Source organism: Balaenoptera acutorostrata, chromosome 2 (assembly GCF_949987535.1).
Source record: "Balaenoptera acutorostrata chromosome 2, mBalAcu1.1, whole genome shotgun sequence".
NCBI classification, from domain to species: domain Eukaryota; kingdom Metazoa; phylum Chordata; class Mammalia; order Artiodactyla; family Balaenopteridae; genus Balaenoptera; species Balaenoptera acutorostrata.
This window is the reverse complement of record NC_080065.1, coordinates 172,444,795-172,469,389: the sequence shown is the minus strand read 5'-3', so window position 1 is coordinate 172,469,389 and position 24,595 is coordinate 172,444,795. Positions and strand designations below refer to the sequence as shown.

Genomic DNA, 24,595 nt, shown 5'->3' with positions numbered 1-24,595 from the left:
GCTCCCTAGATGCTGGCTCTTTGGCTGAGTCAAGCAGAACTCTTCCCAGCCAGCAAGGCCCTGTGTCTGCCCAGCACCTCTTCTCCCCAGTGGCCCTTCTGTGAGGATAAAGTGATGGGAAGTGTCCATGCAAGGTGCTGGGAAGCTCTGATGGCCTAGAGGAGCCTGGTGTAGCCCACCCTCCCCTCTTCCCTACCTCCTCTGAGACCTTGGGAAGGCTCTGCTTCTTCCATCTTGGGCTCATTTTACCTTATAAGGGCTGGGGGCAGTGAGGACAGTTTGACGGTTCTCTGAAACACCCTCCCTGAGGAGCCCCCTATGTTCCTGACCTCCTCTGATCATACTTTTATTGTTGGGTACATTGTCAGGAAGATGTGGTGTCTGTTCATGTCATTTCTCAATTTGTTCTTTTTTTTTTTTAATTTTTAATATTTATTTATTTATTTGGCTGCGCCGGGTCTTAGTTGAGGCACGTGGGATCTTCGTCGTGGCATGCAGGATCTTTTTTTAGTTGGGGCATGCGAACTCTTAGTTGCGGCATGTGGTATCTAGTTCCCTGACCAGGGATCGAACCTGGGCCCCCTGCATTGGGAGCATGGAGTCTTAGCCACTGAATCACCAGGGAAGTCCCTCTTAATATGTTCTTAATTGGCTTATGTAGTGTAAGCCACAATTTACTGATAAATGTTGCCATCGTTGTAGTTTCTTCCTTGGAACTTTGCAACATTTTAATCATTCATGCAATTTTTGTGATCGTTGTGATACATCATCAGAGTTTGTGGCAATGATGAAGTGTCTGGGGCTGGGAACTGGCTTGTTGGCCTGGACCTTGCCATGAGGCCTCGGGACTCCTGGGCTGAACACGTGGCCTCAGTCACGGCCATCAGTGCTGTGATGTGGTTGTTGGATGGCTCCAGCCACGTGTCAGAAGTTACTAGATGGTTTTGACTGTTTGACCTGGTTCCTGACAGATAGAGAAACTGAATTCTGCCTCTTAGGAAAGCTTGGTTGCTCAGATGGTTGTAGCTTGTTTTGTATTTGAAGACCCAGCATCAGACTGGATTTCCAGAATTCTACCAAGGCCACCCTTCTGTCCAAAACTCAGCTAGGGGGCATCTGGAGGTTTGTGTGTGGACAATGCTGACCTTGCCGCCTGCCTGGGTACTCACTAGCTGCTCTGGACTTGGTTCTAGACAGACCCTTTGGTGTTCTGGAAAGTACCACCTTACATAGACCTCAGTCACTTGTTCTCAGTCTCCTGTTGCCTGCCTGGAGGATGGGACCCTTCATGAGGATCAAGGTGGCAGAGGCCAGCTGAGGCTCCAGGTCCGTCCAGCAGTAGTGGGACAGCTGGTGGGTGCTTTCCTTGGTAGTGAGCAGACAGTAGCCCTGCCTCCCAGGAAGTGCCCAAGTGCCACAGGGGCCCTTCTGGGCAGGGGTGAGGGGGTGGGGGAGTAGGGGAGTGCGTTTTAGAGGTGAAAACTGGAGGTCCTCTCCTGGACTGTGTGGTCTGCCCAGTTTACATTTCTTTTTTAAAAAAATAAATTTATTTTAATTTTGGCTGCGTTGGGTCTTTGTTGCTGCTCACGGGCTTTCTCTAGTTGTGGCGAGCGAGGGCTACTCTTGGTTGTGTTGTGTGGGATTCTCATTGCAGTGGTTTCTCTTGTTGTGGAGCATGGGCTCTAGGCACGCGGGTTTCAGTAGTTGTGGCACTCAGGCTCAGTAGTTGTGGCTCGCAGGCTCTAGGGCGCAGGCTCAGTAGTTGTGGCACACGGACTTAGTTGCTCCTCGGCATGTGGAATCTTCCCGGACCAGGGCTCGAACCCATGTCCCCTGCGTTGGCAGGCAGATTCTTAACCACTGCGCCACCAGAGAAGTCCCCCTGGTTTACATTTCTTTGGTGATATTTCTGCCATCCTACCTGCTGTTTCCTGACGAAAATAGTCTTATCTTGGACCTTACAGGGATAAGCTTTGTGAACTACTTTTAGATTTTGTTTGGATTTCAAGACCATGAAGTTTTTTCCTTTAGGCCCAGGTAGGTCTTCATTTATATACAATGGGGCCAGCACAGAACACTGCTCCTTCGGTGCTCTTGAACAGGCTTTCCCTTCTCTATTCCAGTTCTGGAAAGTGAGATACCGGTTCTTAAACTTGTGGGGAGCACCTGCCCTAGTTACCAGATTGCGCCAGATTGCTGCTTGTTCACCAAGACCGCCTGTTTGAAGATGGTCGGTGAGGAAGTATAAACTCTGGGCTCAGCTTATGGCCTTCATGTTGCTCCTCAGAGAGACTTGGGGTGATGTGCTGGTCTTTGCCCTGTCCATGAATATGCAGGTCAAGGTTGGTGCCCGTGTCATCACAGAGTTGGGGGCTGTCTTTATGGCATGGAGAAGGTGCTCAGCTGGTGGCTTTGCTTCTGCTTTCTCAGCACACACAGGCCCACGGCCACAGGACCTGGGTTGAGGCAGCACATGGTGCCTGTGGCCAGGGCCCGGGACCCCTCAGAGGCAGTGGAGGACATCTAGTCCTCCACTTGGTGAAAGAAGGATTCTTGCTTTTCCAGGAGATTGTGTGATAAATAAGGTGTTGCTTCTTTAAAAACAAACTCAAGAAAACTTGCCACAAGAATGGAATGGCTGGAGGTTTTATTTCTTGACATGAAAATAAATACTGATACAGCTGGTTGACATGCTGTGTGACGTGGAGGCCACCTGGATGGTGCCTTCTTGGCAATGAGGCCCACTGCTTTGGGAACCTCCTGTTCAGGCCGCCTGCTATGATGGAGATCTTCTGCGGTTGGGGCTTTTTGTGATCCTCATTCTCAAATTTTTCTGTTCCGAGTGGTCCTGGAGACTCAGTTTACCTCCTCAGCCTCCCCCTTGTTAGTCGTCCCAGGAGGACACTATATATATTTTGCAGTCACAGGTCACACAGGGACATGTCTGTTTGGAAAGGAGACTGCCTGCTTGCCCAAGCCAAACTAGGTGGGGAACCCCAGAAAATCATTTTTGCCCTTCTCCTTATTCTGGAGCAGGTAACCAAAGTGATAATTGAGGTGCTATGGGCGTTTCTATCTGAAATTATTGGTAATGAACGAAGTGTCCTCCTCCTGTTGGAGTTGGGTACCTCATGTGGGGTCATTTGGTGTCACTGTTTTCCCACATAGCATCCATGGACTTGGCCAGTGTGGTGACTGACTCCCCTGGGCCTGGCTTTGTGTCAGCCTCACAAGATAAGTGGGTTTGGTACCTTGAAGAGGGGATGCAGTGTTTTCCTCTTCAGTGACGTTGATTGCTGAGTGCACTGTTGGGGCTAGTTGTCTGTGTCTCTGTTGTCTTGAGTTTGACGTGTCTGGACCTCAGGGCTCACACCACCAGTGGGCCTGCGTAAGGGTTTCTGAGTCTGGCTCAGGTGCTCCAAGGAATAGGTTTGGGTTGTGCTGTGATATCTCTGGCTTCCACGTATAGGAAAAGATTGTGCCCAAGACGAGTTAGTTATCTTTATCATTCATCTGACAGGGATTTCTTGACTCCCTTGGTTCATGGCTGTGAGATGGGGCTGGAATAGGTGTATCCTGGGGAGACAGAGTGCTCTGGGAGGCAAGAACTGGGGTGATGAGACTTGGCATTCTTGAAGTCCATCTGAGGTATAACATTAGATGCTGCTTTCATCTCACTATTCTAAGTCTTTCCAGTATCTTTTTGTGCAATTTATTTGGGGAGTGGAGGGAAGGACTGGTTGATAGTAGAACATGTCAGGGACATGGGAGATCTGGGAAACAGGGTTCTAGAGCCATGCTTTTTGGCTGTGGGTGTACGAGGCCCATGGGCCTTTTTCTGTACACACTAAGGCCTCGAAAGGTTAAAATGATTTGTTGTTCTACCTCAAAGAGACATTGTGCTGAGTGAGATACGCCAGACAGAAAAGGACAAATACTGCATGATTCTATTTATATGAGGCGCCTAGAGTAGTCAAATTCGTAGAGACAGAAAGTAGGATGGTGGTTGCATGGATGGGCATGGGAGGGAGGGAAAAATGGGTAGTTAGTGTTTAATGGGGACAGAGTTTCCATTTTGCAAGGTGAAAAAGTTCTGGAGATGGGTGATGGTGATGGCTGTACAACAGTGTGAATGTACTTAATGCCACTGAACTGTACACTTAAAAATGACTAAGACCAAAAAAATGATTTAAGACAGTAAATTTTATGTTATGTATATTTTAGCACAGTAAAAAAAAGAAAAAACCCCAGAGCCTTTCTGAATTCAGAAATATCCTGCATCCTTATGAGAGCATGCATGCATTTTTAAAAATAAATAAATAAATTTATTTATTTATTTTTGGCTGCATTGGGTCTTCGTTGCTGCATGCGGGCTTCTCATTGCAGTGGCTTCTCTTGTTGTGGAGCATGGGCTCTAGGCACGTGGGCTGCACTAGTTGTGGCGCACAGGCTCAGCAGTTGTGGCTCGCGGGCTCTAGAGCTCAGGCTCAGTGGCTGTGGTGCACGGGCTTAGTTGCTCCGCGGCATGTGGGTTCCTCCCGGACCAGGGATCGAACCCATGTCCCCTGCATTGGCAGGTGGACTCCCAAGCACTGCGCCACCAGGGAAGCCCGGCAGGCGGATTCTTAACCACTGCACCACCAGGGAAGCCCAGAGCATGCATTTTTATCCTCCAAGAGTTAGCTTAGGGAGAAATGAACAGAGGCACTCACATTTTGATGGTCTACCTTATGCCAGATACTAGGGGCTTTAAAAAAAAAAAAAAAAGATATACGTGGTTCTAGAAGGCTCATTGTAACATCGTCTTGGGAGCGTGATTCCGTGGGTGTTCTTTGGTCCTTAGAGCCATGGGGCCTGGATGCACTTCCTCCCCAGTAGAGTCACACAGAACTGGAGTCTGCAGGAATTTAGGGGGACAGTCCAGGAACATTTGAGGTCTTCTCTCCTCCAGTGCTCAGCACAGAGATTGAAGGTGTTTCTTGGTTTTCTGTGGCTCTTTGTTAGAGAATTCCCTTAGTATGGCACATATTGGTGTGTATGCACAGAAGGGGAGACTCTAGTTCGTAGATTCTCGTTACTAACACAAAAGTTATTTCCTCTTTTGTTCTTGTGACGCTTTCTTCAAGGTATCCTTTAATATCGTAATGCCCTAATGCTAGACATTTCAGACACTTAACCAAAGTCTCAGACTTGTCTAGATGTGGACATTTGATCCCTGGGCTTTTTAAAATTTTATTTTATTTTTTATTTTATTCATTTATTTTGTTTTATTTATTTTTTATTATTATTTTTGGCTGTGTCGGGTCAGTTGCGGCACGCGGGATCTTTGATGAGGCATGCAGGATCTTTGATGAGGCATGCAGGATCTTTCGTTGCGGCACGCGTGCTTCTCTCTAGTGGTGGCATGCAGGTTTTCTTTTCTTTAGTTGTTGTGTGCTGGCTCCAGAATGCGTTGGCTCTATAGTTTGAGGCACACTGGCTCTGTTGTTGAGGCACGTGAGCTCAGTAGTTGTGGCGTGCGGGCTTAGTTGCCCTGTGGCCTGTGGGATCTTAGTTCCCTGACCAGGGGTCGAACCCGCGTTCCCTGCATTGGAAGGCGGATTCTTAACCCTGGACCACCAGAGAAGTTCCTGATCCCTGGGCATTTTAAGTATGGGGGTTTATCTGAAGTGTTGAACTGCCGAGTGGACTGCCTGGGCAGCTGCTAGGGAGCGAGGGTGGAAACACTGAAAGGAACCTTGTTATAAGGAGTCAAAATATTTTGAGGAACAACATTAATCATAGTAGTCGAAGTAAGAACTAGTTGCTTCTCTTTGAGAGCCTGCCTGGAGCCAGGGCCTGCCACTTGGTCCTCAGGATGGTCTTGAGTCCTAAGGGGCTAGGTGGGCTCCCAGGGGCACAGTTGGATTTGGCCCCAGGCTGGACGGACTGTTTAATTGTCAGGAGGGTTGTGGCTGAGCAGCTGGCTGTGTGATTCATCAGTAGGATTCTGTTCATTATCATCAGGATGGTCTGGTAGTGTGAAAGGGAGGGAAGCTTAGAAGAAAGGAGGGTCGTGCTGGAGTCAAGTTTTCGAGAGGGCAGGGACTTCTTTTGGAAGGATTGTCGATGGGTTTTTTAGGGAGGGATATGGAATCTTGGCAATAGAAAGGGGGAGGGGAGTGCAGGGTGTGGGTGAATGGGTGCTGGGGTAGGTCACACTTCTTCTTGGTGATAGGGGAAGCCCTTCCAGACACAAGGCCATTGAGGCCTATGGGAATCTCCAGGCGCCTTTCTCCAAACAGCCATGTGAGGGAGTTGGGGAGAGCTCCTTGCCACCCCAGGAAGCTCTGGGCTCCGCAGGGACTGTGGCGACGCTGTGGCCTTGCCTATCTCCATATTGTTTCTTCCTGATGTTATATTTATATTGTTATGTTTTTGCATGAAGTTGGTGGTGAAAACATAGTGGTTGAGTATTTATAACTCACAGAGGATGCCATTTTGTCATTTCTTCTCCATGCCTCCTTGGGCCTTGGATGAGGAGATGAGCAAGAGCCCTTTCTCTTGTGGAGTGTAGAGCGTTTGGGGGAGAGAACCTAGTGGGATGCTTGATGTCAGATGTCAAGATCAGCCGTACCACATGATGGGGCTGTAGTCCTCGGGGATGGAAGGGGGGAGAGGGTGCCTGAGTAACACATGTTTTGAGTCTGAAAGGTGAGTGGGGGAAAGGAAGGACTTTCCTGGCAGTGAGAACAGCACGTTCAAAGGCCCAGTCGTGGAGGAAGGCAGATATGGTGGGTAAGATGAATCGAAACAAGGCCTGTGTGGTTGGAGCCAGGAGCGTGGTGTGTGTACACATACTATGTGCGTACCAGATGACTTCATAGGGTCACCTGCACCTAAACAGTCAGGGCCTTAAAGGCTGTGGTGAGGTGTTGGGGGGTTTTAAGGAGCTTTAGGAACAGCTGCATTGGCATAGTGTGGGGAGTGGACAGTCTGTCTCTTGGTGAGGCCGTGGTTACTGTGGCTGAGGGAGGAGAGGCAGGGGCAGACCAGGGGTCTGGAGGGCACATACTGGTTGTTACCCTGGTGGATGCTTTGGCTTGACAGTGGAGACCGGCCAGCTCTGGTTGCCAAGGATAGGCTTGTGCAGCTGGCCTCACTGTCGACTCCTTGGCCCTCATGGGGGTTGGTTCTTTGCCTCTCTAGTCTGCCAAGTCATGCTCTCCCTCACTCTGTGGGGATATAGGGTTAATGAGGCTCTTTGCCTTGGGGAGAGCAGGTACTGCTTGGTCCCCTGGGGCTGACGTGGAGCTGAAGCACCCCCTTGCTGTGCCTCTGCCTTGACTTCTTGTCTCAGGCATGCTGCTCTGCCTGAGTCATCTCTGTCCCTTTAATGCTCAGCAGAGCCTGTTAGGGCCATGGTTCCCTCCTGCTTTCAAGGATCAGGTAGTCAGTATTTTTGGCCGTTACTGTCTTTGTCATTACTACTCAGCTCTGCCCTGTAGATGAAAGCAGCTGGAGACAGTGCAAACTTGAGTGGGCGTGGCTGTGTCCCAGGAAAACCATTCGCCAGAACAGGCCCAGGCAGTAGTTTGCCGACCCCTGGATTAGGGAATTGACTCTGACCCAAGTTAATCTTTCCCTAACCAGCCAGTGCATGTTGGAGCAGTGTGACCTCTGGGCTTCCTTGAGATAATCCACTATTGCCCTGCCTCAGTTTCTCCCTTTCTCATAGAGCTAGCTGGGGACTTCCTCTCCTTGGCAGTTAGCAGTACAGTCGCTAAGACTGTTGGCACAGAGGGTCTGGGTGGGGTGCTCATTTTGTGTGGAACAAGTGGACTTTGTGGACCTAGGGGTGGGAGAAGGTGAATAGTATTATTGCTGGGTTTCATCTTGGAGGTTTTTTGGCTTAATATCATGTTCCCGGGCTTGGATTAGAGCCAGAGTGGTAAATATTTGGGTGCAGATACAATTGAAGAATTTTAGAGACTGCACAAGTGTTTGGTGAGTGCAGACGGTGGTAGGAGGAGATCAGAGGTGTGCAGCTTCCATAGGGCCAGGCCTCGGAAGGGATGATGGGGCCCTCTGGGGGGCACCTTGGAGAGCCCAGGCTTCCCCATCAGGTGCCCATGGCCTCTGAGAGCTGTCCCTGGGCTGGCCATGGGCATTGCAGCTGGAGCGTCTCTAAGGAACTGGAGCTCCCTAGACAGCAGCCAGTGTCTGGCCGGGGGCTCCTCCCTTCAGGTTAAAATGGAGCGGACCTCTCTTACCTGAGCTGGAGAGGATGAATTGGCAACAGTGGACTTTTGTTGCCCAAAGTGCAGTGACTTGATTTCGTGTAAATCACCAATCTCTGCCTCCTTACCAAGTGTGATCTCCCTCAGATTGGGAAATTGTTGTTTGGGTAGGTTGAAGATTCGGGGTGTTGTGTGTGTATGCATGTAAGTGGAGTACCCAGGTGCAGGGTCAAAGCCAAACCATAATGATTTATCAAGGGAGTGGAAGAGTCTCTGATGAGTTGGTAATTGTGTACTTAAGGGTTATTGATACTGTTTTAAATATATGGGTTGGAAATAAAAACAGTAAAAGCTCTCTAAACCCAGCCGGTGTGGGGTAGATGGCACAGCAGCCCAAATGATATACCAGTGAAAAGCGATTACAGTTTATTTTAGAGAAATGCTCCCAATCCTGATGGTGCTAAGTGGTCTCTGCTTGGTTTCTGCTCCTTCGTGAATTTTGCTCTAATTGTATCAAGGGGTTGTTGGTGTGTGAACTCCTCAGATTGGTTCTTTCTCCCTCAATGTTAAACCATCTCTGCTCATTCATTCTATAAATATTTATTGAGCACCGGACACTGTTGGAGGTGCTTGAAATGACATCAGGCACCAGGCAGACACCCCTTTCCTTGTGGCATTTATGTTCTTGCCGGGTGAGAAAGTCCATAGATACGGTAGCTGTGTTGTGTGGAATTTGAGGAGAGGCCAGGGCTGTGGGAGAGAAAGGGCAGGGTGAGCAGGGTGGGCCGCTTTGAGAGAGACATTTGAGCAGTGATTTGGGGGTACACGGAGGAGACAGCCATGGTGGGGGAGAGTGATGGAGGCAGAGAGCAGCTAGCACAAATGCTAGCACAAAAGCTAGCAACTACTGTTAGAACAGGCTGTGTACAGACGTTTTTGGGAAATTGTGTGAAGCTGAATATGGACTGGGCATTTGTTGACATTTAGAGATTATTGTATGGTAGTTATGTTTTCAAAGGTCATTTTCAACTTGGGATGCAAATTGAAGAATCGATTGTTAAAATTATAAAGTATCGGGGATTTTGTTGAAAACCTTAAAGGACCCCAGGGTGGGAGGGTGCCTGGTGTGTTGGAGGCCAGCATGGCTGGAGGGAGGGTGGACATGTCTCTGGGGTCAAGAGAGGATGGGGCTTCACTCTGAGTGATTGCAGGGCCTTTGGAAGGTTTCGAGCTGAGGAGTGAAAGCACGGGGTCCAGTTTGCAGACCTCCGTCGTATTAAGGGAGGATAGTGTGGCAAGTGGAGGTGTGAGAAGTGGTGGGACCCCAGATGTGTTTGACGGCAAAATCAATAGGATTTCCTGGCAGACTGGATGATGGGTAGTCCTATCAAGAAGGCAACTGCAGCCAAAAAAAGGGGACTTTCCGGTGGTCCAGTGGTTAAGACTTCTGGCTCCCAATGCAGGGGGCACAGGTTTGATCCCTGATCGGGGAACTAAGATCCCGCATGCCTCATGGTGCACACAAAAAAGAAAAAAAAGGGCTTCCCTGGTGGCGCAGTGGTTGAGAATCTGCCTGCCAATGCAGGGGACGCGGGTTCGAGCCCTGGTCTGGGAAGATCCCACATGCCGCGGAGCGACTGGGCCCGTGAGCCACAATTGCTGAGCCTGCGCGTCTGGAGCCTGTGCTTCGCAACAAGAGAGGCCGCGATGGTGAGAGCCCCGTGCACGGCGATGAAGAGTGGCCCCCACTTGCCGCAACTGGAGAAAGCCCTCGCACAGAAACGAAGACCCACCACAGCTATAAATAAATAAATAAATAAAATTAAAAAAAAAAAAAAGGCAACTCCAGATTTTAATCTGAGCATCTTTAAAGACTGAATTTACCATGAGCTGTGGTGGAGGGTGAAAGTCTGAAGTGACCTTAAAACTTCTTGTATGTTGCATACTGCCCCATGATGCACTGTATGCATTATGATAACAGATTGAGGTCACCTTCCTCGCAGGTTAACCCTTCAGGAAAATATCCAGTGTGTCTTGTGGTCTCAACGGAGTTAGGGTACTTGGATCTTTGTTGAAAATCATTTGTCCACATGTGCATGGGTGTATTCTGTTCATCTTTCTACTTGTCTGTATTTACGTTCATATCATACTCTCTTGGCTACTGTAACTTTACATACAGTATGTCTTGAAATCAGGTTAGGTAAGTCTTCCAAATTTGTTTCTCTTTTTCAGTGTTTCACTAGTCTAGGTCCTTTGCATTTCCATATAAATTTTGGAATCAGCCTGTTTTTTTCTGCAAAACATCCTGGCAGTTTTTTTCTTAATTAATAAATTTATTTATTTATTTAATTTTTGGCTGCGTTGGGTCATCGTTGCTTCACACGGGCTTTCTCTAGTTGCGGCGCACAGGGGCTACTCTTTGTTGTGGTGCACGGGCTTCTCATTGCGGTGGCTTCTCTTGTTGTGGAGCATGGGCTCTAGGCCCGCGGGCTTCAGTATTTGTGGCACGTGGGCTCAGCACTTGTGGCTTGCGGCTCTAGAGCGCAGGCTCAGTGGTTGTGGCACACGGGCTTAGTTGCTCCGCGGCATGTGGATCTTCCCGGACCAGGGCTCGAACCCGTGTCCCCTGCATTGGCAGGCAGAGTCTTAACCACTGCGCCACCAGGGAAGTCCCATGCTGGCAATTTTTGATTGAATTGATTGAATTGATTTTGATTGGCTTTGAATCTATGAATCAATTTAGGGGAGAATTGGCAACTTCTGACCCATGGAAAAGTCATATCTCTCTGTTTATTTAGGTTTTCTTTCATTTCTCTTAGCAACGTCTTATTGTAGTTTCAGCTTATAGGTCTGGCACATTTTTAAAAAAAATCAGATTTATCCTTAAGTATTTCACGTTTATGGTAGTATTAACTGATTTTTTTTAAAGAGCTTTGAGTTTTGGTTGTTTGTTGCCATTGTGTGGAAATACCACTGACTTTTGTATATTGACCTTAATCCTGAAGAGAGTAGGTGCTTGGAAAAGCCCAGGACCCCTACTTTCTGAGGCTTCCCCCTCCATGGCAGAGAGAGGCCTTGGCTTGGGAGGTAAAAGAACTCGGATTGCAACTTCCCTGGTGGTCCAGTAGGTAAGACTCCGCGCTCCCAATGCAGGGGGCCTGGGTTCGATCCCTGGTCGGGGAATTAGATCCCACATGCATGCTGCAACTAAGAGCCCGCATGCCGCAGCTAAACATGCTGCAACGAAGATCCCACATGCTGCAACTGAGACCCAGCGCAGCCTAACTGACTAAGTAAATATTTAAAAATAAAAAAAAAGAGAGAGAGAGAGAGAACTAAGATTCATGGCATCTACTGCATTTCCCAGCCTGAATGGGGCCAAAAAGAGTGGCAGAAAGGGCCCCTCTCCCTAGGAGCTAGCCCTGGTGGTGGCTGTAGCAGCCCTGGCCCTCACTGAGGAGAATGCTGTGTGCTCCTTGGTTCCCAAAGGTCTTTCCATAGAGTTCACTGATACTTGCTTATTTTGCAAGTTCTCCTGTGGGAGTGTTTCTCGCCATCCGTGAGCTGTGAATTGCTGTGAACCCAGCTTAAAAATAAAGTTTTCATATCAGAGCAAGCTCCTGGTAGTCATGTGGGTGCAAAGAATGACAACAGAGGTGATATTGACAATATTTGGCAAGCTACAACTGACAGCTGCCTGGGAGTCTGAGATTTGGCTGATTCACTGGGTTCAATCTCTGTGCCCAGAGCCCTGGACATCTGATGTCACAAAGGAGGGGAAGTTCTGGGGCCATGCTGTCTCTGGGACCTTGGGAGAGCTCCTAAACATTCTTGAGCCTTAGTTTTCCTATCTTTAAACAGGCAGCCTCTTTCTCCCTGGGCAGTGTAAGACCTTTGGAGTTGATCCCTGGGTGAAACTTCTAGTTGCCCTATGGCGGTGAAGCCGCCTCCATGTGGAAGATGAAGTTTGTCCGTCCCTGGGCGCCTCATGCCCTCAGCTTCTTGAGGGCAAACTCTGCACTGCCTGTAATGGTGGGTGGTTTCCTTGGGGTCTGTGTTGGGGAGTGGGCACTGGGGAGGGGAGAGGTCACCTCCGGAGAGGGAGACCTGGGTGGCCCTGGGCAAGTTCCTGAATATCAGACATGTCAGATCCCTTATGTGTAAAATGAGGGTGATTGTGTAACTTATCCCTAAGATTGTCCTGGGGATTCAAAGAGATACTGAATTTTAGCATAGTACCTGGAACTCACTACTAAACATCTATTAAATGCTAGTATTTCTATTTCTGCTGTTAATGTCATTACCATTATCATCAAAACCTTGAACTGTTTTCTGTGTGTTCAGTATGTTGGCTTGTGGTTGTGTACCACCTCTTGTCTCCATCCATATTGCTAAAGATGAGATCTGTAGTGTCTGAGATGTTAGTATTTATTGGGTAGTGCACCTTATTGGGTCGTACATCAGAGACTGATAGAATTTGATTTCCTCAGCTTGCCCTCCCTTGGAAGGTAGCAGACACAGAGCTCTGGTTGAAATCTAGAATTTCGCTATGTAATTCCAGGGATTGGAGACTTTTTTTTTTTTTTTAATAAATTTATTTATTTATTTATTTATGGCTGTGTTGGGTCTTCATTGCTGCGTGCAGGCTTTCTCTAGTTGTGGTGAGCAGGGCCTACTCTTCGTTGCGGTGCGTGGGCTTCTCATTGTGGTGGCTTCTCTTGTTGCGGGGCAGGGGCTCTAGGTGTGCGGGCTTCAGTAGTTGTGGCACGTGGGCTCAGTAGTTGTGGAGCATGGGCTCTAGGCACACGGGCTTCAGTAGTTGTGGCGTGCGGGCTTAGTTGCTCCGCGGCATGTGGGATCTTCCCGGACCAGGGCTCGAACCCATGTCTCCTGCATTTGCAGGCGGATTCTCAACCACTGTGCCACCAGGGAAGCCCGGGATTGGAGATGTTTAAAACTGTCTGTGCGTTCCAGAAATTTTCCTTGGAAACTCAGTGTTTCTTCCTCTGTTCTTTGCTTTAGGTTGGCCAGCTCATTGACGGAAGTTGCCTTTTGACATAGCTCCCACCATGGCCGGCTGGTAGGACCACCGTCCCATGCCCAGAAGCCAGGTGAGTGTGTAGTATCTAGTATCTGTGGAACGGAGGCACTGACTTACTCAATAGGCCTTATTAAGGTCCTTGGACATTTGAAACAGAGCACTGCTTTAGAAGCTGATGGCCACCTCCTAGAGGAGAAGGAGGAAGACAGGTACCTCTGGGATTGCACACTGGGCCATTTCCACAGGGCTGCCCAGGCCCTGCCTCCTCCAGGATGGCCGTTTGCTCTCCTCTTGCATCTCAGGGGTCACTCGTTTGAAAAGGCCAGGCCCAAGTAGGATGAACTGTCCTCTGTGAGCATCAGGGGCAGAGGATAATCCTGGCCAAGTGGCCTTTGCCCTCTGGCCATTCCTGTGATTTCCCAATGCTGACAGAAACCGTTAGAATTTATCCTTAACCACCAGTGCTTGGAGCTCTTTGCCCTTACTGCACCCCGTGCTTGTGGGGAAACTGAGCCATCCCCTACTGCTTAGGGCTCTCAGGTGGAGACTCTGTCCAGGGCTTTCGGGACCCAGCAGGACAGAGCCCAAAACCCAGGTGGGGTTTTGTCTGTTACTATCAGGCCAGTGATGTTTTGGGCCAGGGCTGCCTACCTGGAGAAGAATGTAGGACTGAGAGACATCTTAGAACACAGAGGTAGCTTGGAGACCTCTTGGGTTGGTTATCTGCTTCCTCTTATAGGCCAGCTGGCTGGTGACTTTCCAAGGGGTTTATGCCCTTCAAACAGTGTCACAGCTGCACAGGGTAAGAACTGGCTGCTGGGCTGAGCAAGGTATGTGACAAGGGTTGGGGGTTGGTTTGTGAGGTTTCAGCTCTTATCTGCATATAGCAAGATGATAGTATGGGCATGGTCAGGTAGTCCTGGTGTCAGGAAAACATTTCCAGAATGTTTACCCAGCAAAAACAAACTTTACTGGTATTAAAAAAAAATTTTTTTTAATTGAGATAATTTGCATACCATATAATTCACCCATTTATAGTATACAGTTCAGTGATGTTTTTGTATATTCAGGAGTTGTACAAATATCATGTCTATCTAGTTCCAGAACACTTTCATCACCTTCAAAAGAAACCCCACACCCATTAGCAGTCCCTCTCCAATCTCCCTTCCTCAGCCCCTGGCAACCACTAATCTACTTTCAATCTCTATGGATTTGCCTGTTCTGGGCATTTCATATCAATGGAATCACATAATATCTATGACCTTGTGTGTCTAACTTCTCATACTCAGCAAGTTTTCAGGGTTCATCCACTCTGTAGCATGAGTCAGTGCTTCATCCATTTTTGTGGCTGAGTATATTCCATCGAATGGATAGACCACATTTTGTTTATCCATTCATCTGGGATAGATTTGGGCTATTCCCACCTTTTGGTAATTATGAATAGTGCTGTGAACATTTATGTACACAAATTTGTGTGGACTTGTTTTCACTTCCTTTGGATATATACCTAGGAGTGGAATTGTTGGGTCATGAGTCTTTAATATTCTGAGGAACTGCCAGACTGTTGTTATTGTGGCTGCACCATTTTACATCCCCCCGAGCCCTGCCCCAGGCCCCCAGAGCTCTCTGGAGACAAAAAATGACTCAAAGTCTGTGCTGGTTTCCTAGGGTAGTTGAGGATCATCGGTGTTGACAGTGCTCGTTACCTGGTGCTCGTGGCAGCATGCAGTGAGCCAGCCACCTAGAAAGTGGGTTTGGTGCTTGGTTGTCAACAGGCTCTCTTTGGACATTAGTGTTGAAAAATCGTGGTACTTTACGTTTCGACAAGGTCTTACCTGCAGCCCAGAGGGGTGAGTGATCATCCCTTGTCCTATAGCCCAGGGCATTGTCTGAAGGCAGTGGGCTGGCTTAGGGTTCTCTGAAGTCCTCAGCTGGGTGACCCCACCTCTCCCGGGCCCTTTGTTAACTAGGAAGTACATAGTCTGAGCAGTAAGTACTTGCTGAGTGAATAAATGAATGAAAGAAAATTGCTCCTTTCCTATCACAGGGCCAACAAGGAAGACACAGCCAGAGCATTACAAAGCAGTTAGTTTGGTGATTCCGGAGGGAATTTCTGGAAGCCCCCTCAGGTGTTCCCTCTGGCCCTGCCTCTCTGTACCCGGTGAGTGAAGGGGCTTGACGGGAAAGGATGGTCTGTGAATGGTTGTGGCAGATGGTGGTCGATGTCAAACAGGCAAAAACACCCTTGAGCAATTTTTTTTTTGGCTGTGGTGTGGGATCTCAGTTCCCTGACCAGGGGTCGAACCTGGGCTCTTGGCAGTGAGAGCACAGAGTCCTAACCCCTGGACCACCAGGAAATTCCCTGAGCAGTTATTTTTAAGAGATGTATAAATATGTCAGCTTGTGTACTTTTTGTTGTGGGTGTAAGTCAGCTCAGCAGATTGATTGATTGTTCCACTTTCAGTTGAACCATGGCCTGAAGTCAGCTGAGGCCTCCCCATTCCTGCTGCCCAGGACTCCGGGCACAGAGGAAGAGCAAGGCAGGAGGAGAGCTGGGTCCTGGGGAGTCTTGAGGCACATACACAGCCCCCACACAATGCTCCCATAGTGTATGTGGCTGTCGGTGTGAATACTGAGGGTCAGGCTGCCTGCTTGGGCTAATGGAATTGGTGTCCACCCTTGAATTTTGCTTGTCGGGTCCTGTTCGTTCAGCAGCTACACATACTGCTCGCGTGCTGAGAGACTGGCCTTGTGCTTGGTGTTAAGGATCAAAATGGGTGTGACTTACAGAAAAACAAACAGGAAAAGCAAATGCAGATGACCCTTAACCAAGGCATAAAAGATACTCAGTCTTTTCTGATACTAAGAATAATGCTCTTTGGAGCTTCCCGAAGATATTTCTGACCCTTTGTCCTGAAAGGTGTACACCATTCTCTTGGTGGGAATCAGGCAGCACCATATGTTGCTTTTGGAGGTTCACAACTCCTCGGAGGGGGATTTGCTTACCCTTTGCTCCAGCAAGTCCACTTCTAGAAATGTATGCCAAAGATAGACTGTCAAAAATAAGGATTGTGACAAGACTGTTCATTACAACATTCTGAAGTAGCAAACTGGAAATAACTTAGATGTTTGTCATTTGGGGCTGGGACTGATGGGGCTGGATCGCCAGTGGGGTGGAGCCAAGCCCCTGAGCAGAGGAAGGAGGGGTGTCTTCTTGTCATGGTGATGGGATTTCTAGGGTGAAATGAGTAGAAAAAATTATAAGGTGAAGGATAAAGAGATGTACTGCACTCACTTTTATCCCTCATAAGGAACGGTGGGGGTGGGATATAGACATGTGTGTTTGTTTATATTTTATTTTATTATTTTTTTAAAATTTATTTATTTTTGGCTGTGTTGGGTCTTTGTTGCTGCACGCAGGCTTTCTCTAGTTGTGGCGAGTTGTGGCTTTCTCTAGTTGTGGCGAGTGGGGGCTACTCTTCGTTGAGGTGCGCGGGCTTCTCATTGCGGTGGCTTCTCTTCTTGCGGAGCACAGGCTCTAGGCACACAGGCTTCAGTAGTTGTGGCATGCGGGCTCAGTAGTTGTGGCACGCGGGCTCTAGAGCACAGGCTCAGTAGCATGGGCTTAGTTGCTCCGTGGCATGTGGGTTCTTCCTGGATCAGGGCCTCGAACCCTTGTACCCTGCATTGGCAGGCAGATTCTTAAGCACTGCGCCACCAGGGAAGCCCTATATTTTATTTTTTATTTTTATTTTTCCTTTTTTTTTTTTGGGCCATGCCATGTGGCACGCGGGATCTTAGTTCCTTGACCAGGGATCGAACCCAGGCCCTCGGCAGTGAGATTGCAGAGTCCTAACCACTGGACCACCAGGGAATTCCCTAAATCATAGTAGTTTGATTGTAAGATACGAGATATGCCATAAAGGCAAAAATTAGAAAAAAATCTTTAACTGTTTTTAGGAATCATGTTTTTGGTTTCAGGTCAACAATGCCCATAGTCTTACTGTTATATATTGTAGGAGAAAACAAGTAATTGATGTCTTTAAGAACCAAAATTGGGAATTCCTTGGTGGTCCAGTGGTTAGGACTCCATGCTTCCACTGCTGGGGGCCTGGGTTTGATCCTTGGTTGGGGAACTATGACCCACATCCTGCCCCCGCAAAAAAAAAAAAAAAAAAGAACCAAAATTTTTAGGATGAAAGACATATGCAAATAAAAGATCAAAATACTTAAGTGAAAATGTTTTAATTCTAAATCTGCATTGGGAATGTCCCAGTTGTATAAGATGGTACCAGGGTTGTGTCAGAAGGAATCCCCCCCCTCCACCCCACCAAGGGTGGGGCAGGTAAATGTGAATGAGAGTTAGTCCCTGAGTTGGAGCATCAAATGTATTAAAAAATCCAGGGTTCCTATTGGTGCTCAAAGGAAAGGAAGAAACTCACTGGTGCCCTTCGGAAGGTGTCAGGGAATCAACTCATTTTGAAAATTGGTAGATGATAGAAGGAAAGGAGCAAGCATTTATCCTGCCTCTACTCTATGGACTGTATTTGCAAGGAACAAAAAAGTAGGTAAGAGCTGGTTTCCTTCGAAGATAGATCAGTGCTGCCAGAATTTTCCAGAATCCTCTACTCGCACTGTCCAGTGTGGTACCTGGAATATCGTGATTGAGGAAGTCAAGTTTTAATTTTATTTGATTTAAATCTTTTTAAATAGCCACATGTGGCTAATGGACCGTGTAGCTATTAACGTTCTGGCTAATTAATATGAAACGATGGAATTATAAATTCATACATTTGCAGGCATCTGATGAAATGGTGGGTCTAGACAGTGGACCTCAGTGGCTTCCAGCCCCCAAGGAAGGGTGCACATGCTTCCAGAGGGATGTGTGCTTGGTTGGACCTCAAAATCTAGTTTTGGGACATTGGGGTTGTGTTACATTATACCACAGGGATGCCAACTGGCAAAACCCAATTGTGGGAAACAGGACAAATGGCCTGATTTCTTCAACATATGATTGAAAAGAAAGCAGCGGGGGAACCTATAGATTTCAGCCAAGCGTGACTTCAACAAAGATTGAGGAATGATTGTTTAATTGTTGATGGTGTGAGCATGGGATTGTGGTTTTGTGTCCTTGTAGTGATAAACACTGCACTGTTCATAAATGCATGTTGTATGGCATTTGCTTCTTAGAGGCTAGTGGGCGTGAGGCGTGTGAAAGACCAAGGTGGTCGTCTGACAACCATGGAACCTGGGTGGTGGGCATGAGCAGTTAATTTGTGCTGTTCTCGCTGCTTCTTTGGGTATGTTTGCAATTTTCCGTAATGAAAAGTTTGGAAGATGGGGTTTGACCCAGGCATTCCCTCAGGGAGCTTTATGATTCATGTCACCCAGGGCAGGGGAAACACTCGTTTACAAAAGTGAGGATGGTGGCTGCTTGTGGTTAAAGTTCAAGCAGAAAACCTTCAGCAGAGATTCTGGAATTGCTGTGAGGGGCTGTGACCAGTAGCCTGTCAAGTGGGACAACCTCTTGTTACAGCATTCTCATCTTCTGTAATAACAACACTTAAAGTACCTTCATGGAGCCCTTGAAGAACGTTAGTGATGAAGTGGGCACTGTTCTCATTTCACAGGTGAGGAAGCTGAGGTGTGCGGAGATGAACCAGGCACTCTGGTTTTGACCTAATGTAGTGTGATGCTGATGGCACCTTCTGTTCTGGGAGCACTCTGCCCACCTCCCCCAGCACCCAGAGTGCATTTTATCACCACAGTGCATCAACACCCTGATGCTGTAATGTCCCATATGTTGTTTTCTGACATAAATTAATATATTATTCATTAGAAATCAATCTCACCTCTCTATTGGTGTGGTCTGTCCATAGCAGCCATAGCCAATTAAGACTGGATAAAGTAGGTAGTTAGCTGGTCTCAGTATGACTTTGTCTTATTAAAAGCACTGCTTTGCAGATTTGATCCTTATGTGTGATCTAGGGATTATTGCAACTCCCAGTGTGTGAGGGACCTCAGCCCCATGTCTTAGCCTGCTCTGTCCACTGCCTACCCCACACATCTGTGTGTGTCCCCCCAATGGCTTACTGGGGCTATGCTGCTATGGGTGGGAGGCCTTTTGCTGAAACCCCAAGGGTGTCCCTGGGGCCCAGTTAGCTCCTGCTCCTTGGTAGAAACTAAGCAGGTGTTTGGGTGAATGCGTGAGTGAAATGGCTATGAGACTGAGGCGTCTGGCACAATCCCAGTGTGAAGCCTGTGACGGACCTGACTTGAATCCGGATCTGCGGTGGTGGCCCGTGTGACCCCTGCCATCAGAGGTCTTGCCCTCTCTCCGAGTTGGCTCCCTGTTGGTAAATTGTCCCATTTGTCTCCCATGTGGTCACACGCCCATCTGTACCGTGGGCTTGCTGTGGTCCCCTCGGTTGCTGTGAGAAGCTGACGGTTGTTGCTCGTGGAAGGACTGCATCCCAGTGGATAATGGCTCTTCGATTGTTTGCATCTTGTTACACAAAGGAGTCTTTCCTTGAGGACCCTATTCGGTGCTCTTGGGGGTCAGAGTAAACCTGCTTTTGCGTTTTAGTAGTTTAGCAGCCGTAGAGGGGTTGTGACTCTTGAGGTTAAGATTACTTTGTTTTTCTGTTTTCCTGCCTTAAAAAATAATAAAGTAAAATTCACATAAAATTCACCATTTAAAACATTTTAAAGTGTACATTGGCATTTAATACAGTCACAATATTGGGCAGCCATCACCTGTAGTTGTAGAACATTTTCATCACCCCAAAGTGAAATTTGTACGTATTCGCCTGTACTCCTGCACTCCCCTACCTCTGTGCCTCCCAGTCCCTAGCAACCATTAATCTATCAATACTTTCTGTCTCTGTAGATTCGCGTGGCTCTGGGCATCTCAGATAAATGGAATCATATACTATATGGCCTTTTGTGTCTGGCTTATCTCACTTAGCATGTTTTCATAGTTCATCTGCATTGTGATATGAATCAGAAATTTATTCCTTTTTTTAAATAAATTTATTTATTTTATTTATTTATTATTGGCTGTGTTGGGTCTTCATTGCCGTGCGCAGGCTTTCTCTAGTTGTGGCGAGTGGGGGCTACTCTTCGTTGCGGTGCACGGACTTTTCATTGTAGTGGCTTCTCGTTGCGGAGCACGGGCTCTAGGCGCGTGGACTTCAGTAGTTGTGTCATGCAGGCTCAGTAGTTGTGGCTCGCGGGCTCTAGAGCACAGGCTCAGTAGTTGCGGTGCACGGGCTTAGTTGCTCCGTGGCATGTGGGATCTTCTGGGACCAGGGCTCGAACCCGTGTCGCCTGCATTGGCAGGCGGATTCTTAGCCACGGCGCCACCAGGGAAGCCGTATTCCTTTTTATGGCTGAAAAATATTTCTTTGTATGGATATACGACATTTTGTTTATCCATTCACCGATTGATGAACATTTGGGTTGTTCTTACTTGTTGGGTGTTGTGAATAGTGCTGCTTTTTAACATTTATGTACAAGTTTTTGTTTGACTAAATGCCCATCTCTTGGGTATATATCTAGAAGTAGAATTGTTGGGTCATATGGTAATTCTGTATTTAACTTTTTGAGGAACTGCCAGACTGTTTCTCACATTACTGCACCATTTTACCATTTTACATTCCCACCAGCAATATGTGGTGGTTCCAATTTCTCCACATCCTCAACAACGCTTATTTTCCTTTTTTTTTTTTTTAATAGTCATCCTGGTGGGTGAGAGGTGGTATCTCATTGTGGTTTTGATTTGCAGTTCCCTAATGACTAATGATGCTGAACATCTTTTCATGTGCTTATTGGCCATTTGTCTGTCTTTGGAGAAATGTCTTTTCAAGTCTTTTGCCTGTTTTGTTGAATTGGGTTTGTTGCTAAGTTTTAAGAGTTCTTTATATATTCTGACACCAGACCCTTATTAGCGATATGATTTCTAATGTTTTTCCCGCTCTGTTGATCTTTTCACTCTCTTTTGCACAAAAGAATTTAGTTTTGATGAAGTCTAATTTATCTTTTTTCTTTTGTCGTTATTGAGCTTTTGGTGTCATATCTAAGAATCTCTTGCCAAATCGAAGGTCATGATTTACCCTTATATACTCTTCTCCTAAGAGTTTTGTAGGTTTAGCTTTTAATATTTAGGTCTTTGACCCATTTTGAGTTGATTTTCATATATGGTATGCAGTAAGGGTTTTGTTTGGTTTTGATCATTATATTTTTTATTGACATGAAGACTTTTTGGCTTATGTAACCAGGAAGAGGAGTGCCATAGCTGGAAGTTCTGAAAGTACTTTTTCTCATCTGTTTAACAAGTATGTATTGAACACCTGTTCTGTCCTGGGCCCTGGGATGGTAGCACTGAACAGAGAGATATTCTCTGTTCTTGTGGGGGATGGGGTGGGGGGGGACAAACACGTAAATGGAGAGATGAGTAAATAGAATGTCAAGTGGTGATGAAGTGGGAAAGGGGTAGAGACCCACCGAAGTGCATACGTGGAGGGGAGATACATGTAACTTTGCTGTTTCGGCTGAAGAAGAGAGTGGTATACAGAGACCTGGGGGAGGACCTTCCAGGTAGGGGGAGCAGGAAGTACAAAAGCTCTGAGGTGGGAGTAAACTTGGTTTTCAGAGGAGCAGCTGGGATGTCAGAGTGGCTGGAGCTGAGAGAATAGGGTCGAGTGGTAGGGGGGACGTGTCGGGGACGGCAGTAGACAGGTCAGAGAGGCTGGCAGGGCCTTGGCTGGGGTGAGGCCTTGCTTTTACCTTGAGTAGCATGTTTTACAAAATGACCACTAATGTGATATGCTCTAGGTCAGCTTGGCTATTTCCTGGAGGTTGTTGTAGGTGTCTCTACCCAGAACAACCCCCTGCCCAAGGGGAAGATTTCCATTTACAGGGTGGAGGAGAGAAGTAGGATTTCTGTTCCAGCTCTCACAGCTGTGCAGGAAGTGCTGCAAGAACTGTTCATCAGTAGGAACTGTTTCTTAGACCCATGGGCTTCATTGAGACCAGAAACTTATTTAGTCCTAGACGTAGGTTTCCCTGCTGGCTCTGAGCCTTTTGGGGCGGCCGCCGGCCCTGCTGCCGCAGGATGTGTGCAGGGAGGAGCTGACAAAGGAGCCCAGGCAGCGCTTCCAGGCAGTGGCGTCACCACATTGCTGGGTGTCCTGTTGAAAACGATGAAAGATGCACATTTGGTTCTCTCACTTTCCACTCACATTTCCTCCCAAGACTGGAGAAGGCTTTTCTGGCCCTTCCTGGAATTTTCTGTGTAAAACCTCCTGCCATTTCCAGCTCGATGAAGCTGGTGGTCAGGGCTGCGTTCTTGGCCAGGCCCTGAGGGAGTCAGCCCTGGAAGGGTTAAGGCCTCCCATTTTTGATGTGACACCCGATTGGCACATTGCAGGTGGCATGGAAATGGCAGGCGTAACCCTTTGTGGGCCGAGGAGGTTCAGCCTGGGAGGCAGCTGGGAGGGACAGAGGGGACTGGTCCTTTCCCGTGGGAGGGAAACTCAACCAGACATCCCTCACAGTGATGTCCTACGCCAGAGGACTCCTGGTCACCATTTCCCTGTGGACATTTCATATTTTTCAGATTCCCTTCACAGGTGGCACCTTTATTTCTGTGTCGCGTTCTCTGGCACCATTTGTTTCTCTCTCTGGGGCTGCAGGGGTTGGGCTTCCGGCACAGGCCCCCACTGTCAGAGGCTCAGACACCCATGTGGGGCCACTTCCAGGTGGGCAGTGTTGGGTGCTTACTGAGCACTTCTGAGAGTGTAAACACAAAATCCAAGTCCTCATGTGGGGGTGAGCCTGGGGGTGCTATCAACAGTTTTAAAACACTCGCTACCCGTCTCTCTCCCCCCCTCTTAAAACGCGATCAGTTTAGGTGTACTTTGTCCTACTGTGTGCTTTGACTAGGAGGTGTAGACAGGCTTTTTCATCTCATGTCCCTGGGAAGGGGCACTCAGAGGCCAAGGCATGAGGCTGAGGGGTAGACAGAGCTCAGTGGAATCTGCGTGGCCTGTCTGGTTAGTGGTGTTCCCTGTTTTCAGAAGTTTTTAGGAGATTGTCGATGTCTGGGGGAAGATAGAAACACCCTCCCTACCTACACCATCTTCCCCAACAGGATCTGTGCTTTCTTTAGCCGCCCCTCCCCCATGACTCCAGGGAGGGAGGATGGTTGTTGAGGTCAGGGGACTTGGCTGTTCCAGGCCAGGCCCTGCATGTCCCCAGGTGAGTTTGAGTGGCTGGGCATGCTACCAGAGGGCTGGCTGTTTATGTGGCATGAGCCTATTGAAGGCAGTGACCACTGATTTTTCTGGAGATGACTTGTCCCAAAACCTGCTCTGTTCCCACAAGCGGTGCTGGGGTGAGGTGCTTCCAAGCGCCTTTCTCCACAGTGCACGTCTACATGGGATTTTCCTTTAGGAATCTGAAGACCATTCAGGTTTTATTTTTAAAATGTTGGGTGGTTACTACTTGAGTACATTTAAGTTTCTGCTTTCTAGGTTAATTTTATTAAATATATCCCATAAAAGCATTATTTCAGAGGCTGTATTTACATGTCCTCCACCTTAAAAAAATAATCAGATTGTAAATGTGTGTTTATTTGTAAATGTAAAAGCCTGAGGTTCTGTGTGTGTGGTTTTTAAATTATTTTATTTTTTTTTACTCTTTTCAGTCTTTAACAATCTATATACCTACGTATCTGGGTGGTTCTTGAACGAAGGACTGAAGGTGACTTGATAGGATGGCTGATTTGGTCTGACTTTATCTTGCATGACTCCTCTGGGTGGTGATGGCCTTATAGATGGGTCATTAGCATTTCAGATGGAGTGTGGTGTTTGGGCACACCTGGCATGATAGAAGTGCCCTGTTAGGAGGAGGTCGAGATGCTCCTGAACTTAACCTTCCCCTTTGACTTCTGTGTCTGAGCTGAGCGCTGAATTTGCAAATGGTGTCTCTTCCCTGAAGGGTTAGGTAGAGCGCACCTCTGGGGGCTGAGGGCAGAGAGCTCCCTGCGGAGAGTGCCAGTGCTCAGATTGATTTGTTTGATGGAGTGACTGGAGGCACTTCATTTAAGTTGTGTGCGTGCATGTGTCTTTTTGGAGCATACTCTGTGCCATTTCACAGGTCTCAGCACTCCCCTCCTCTGTCCTTCAGGACCTAATTAAATGTTCCAGCTCTCTTCACTCTCACAGGCTGATGGCAGGCCGGTCAGGGCCCCTACCCCACCCCCAGTTCCTGCACTCCTGCAGGGCACCCAGAGTCAGAGAAGTCTGTGGGAGGCCCGATCATCACTGTTTAG

General features: G+C 47.8%; 1 protein-coding gene across 7 annotated transcripts in view; it reads left to right on the top strand.

Annotated features, from left to right (window-relative positions):
• The window catches only part of GATAD2A (GATA zinc finger domain containing 2A), a 102,473-nt gene that overhangs the window by 26,240 nt on the left and 51,638 nt on the right, over window positions 1–24,595 (top strand). For 6 of the 7 annotated variants that reach the window (XM_028162176.2, XM_057540235.1, XM_057540234.1 and 3 more), the window contains one exon: window positions 13,242–13,330. In XM_028162176.2, the coding sequence (XP_028017977.1) occupies window positions 13,316–13,330 (15 nt within the window). In that variant the 5' untranslated portion in view covers window positions 13,242–13,315. Of the gene's footprint in view, window positions 1–13,241; window positions 13,331–15,307; window positions 15,422–24,595 lie in introns of those variants that run through there. The other variant, XM_057540236.1, reaches the window with a different exon arrangement.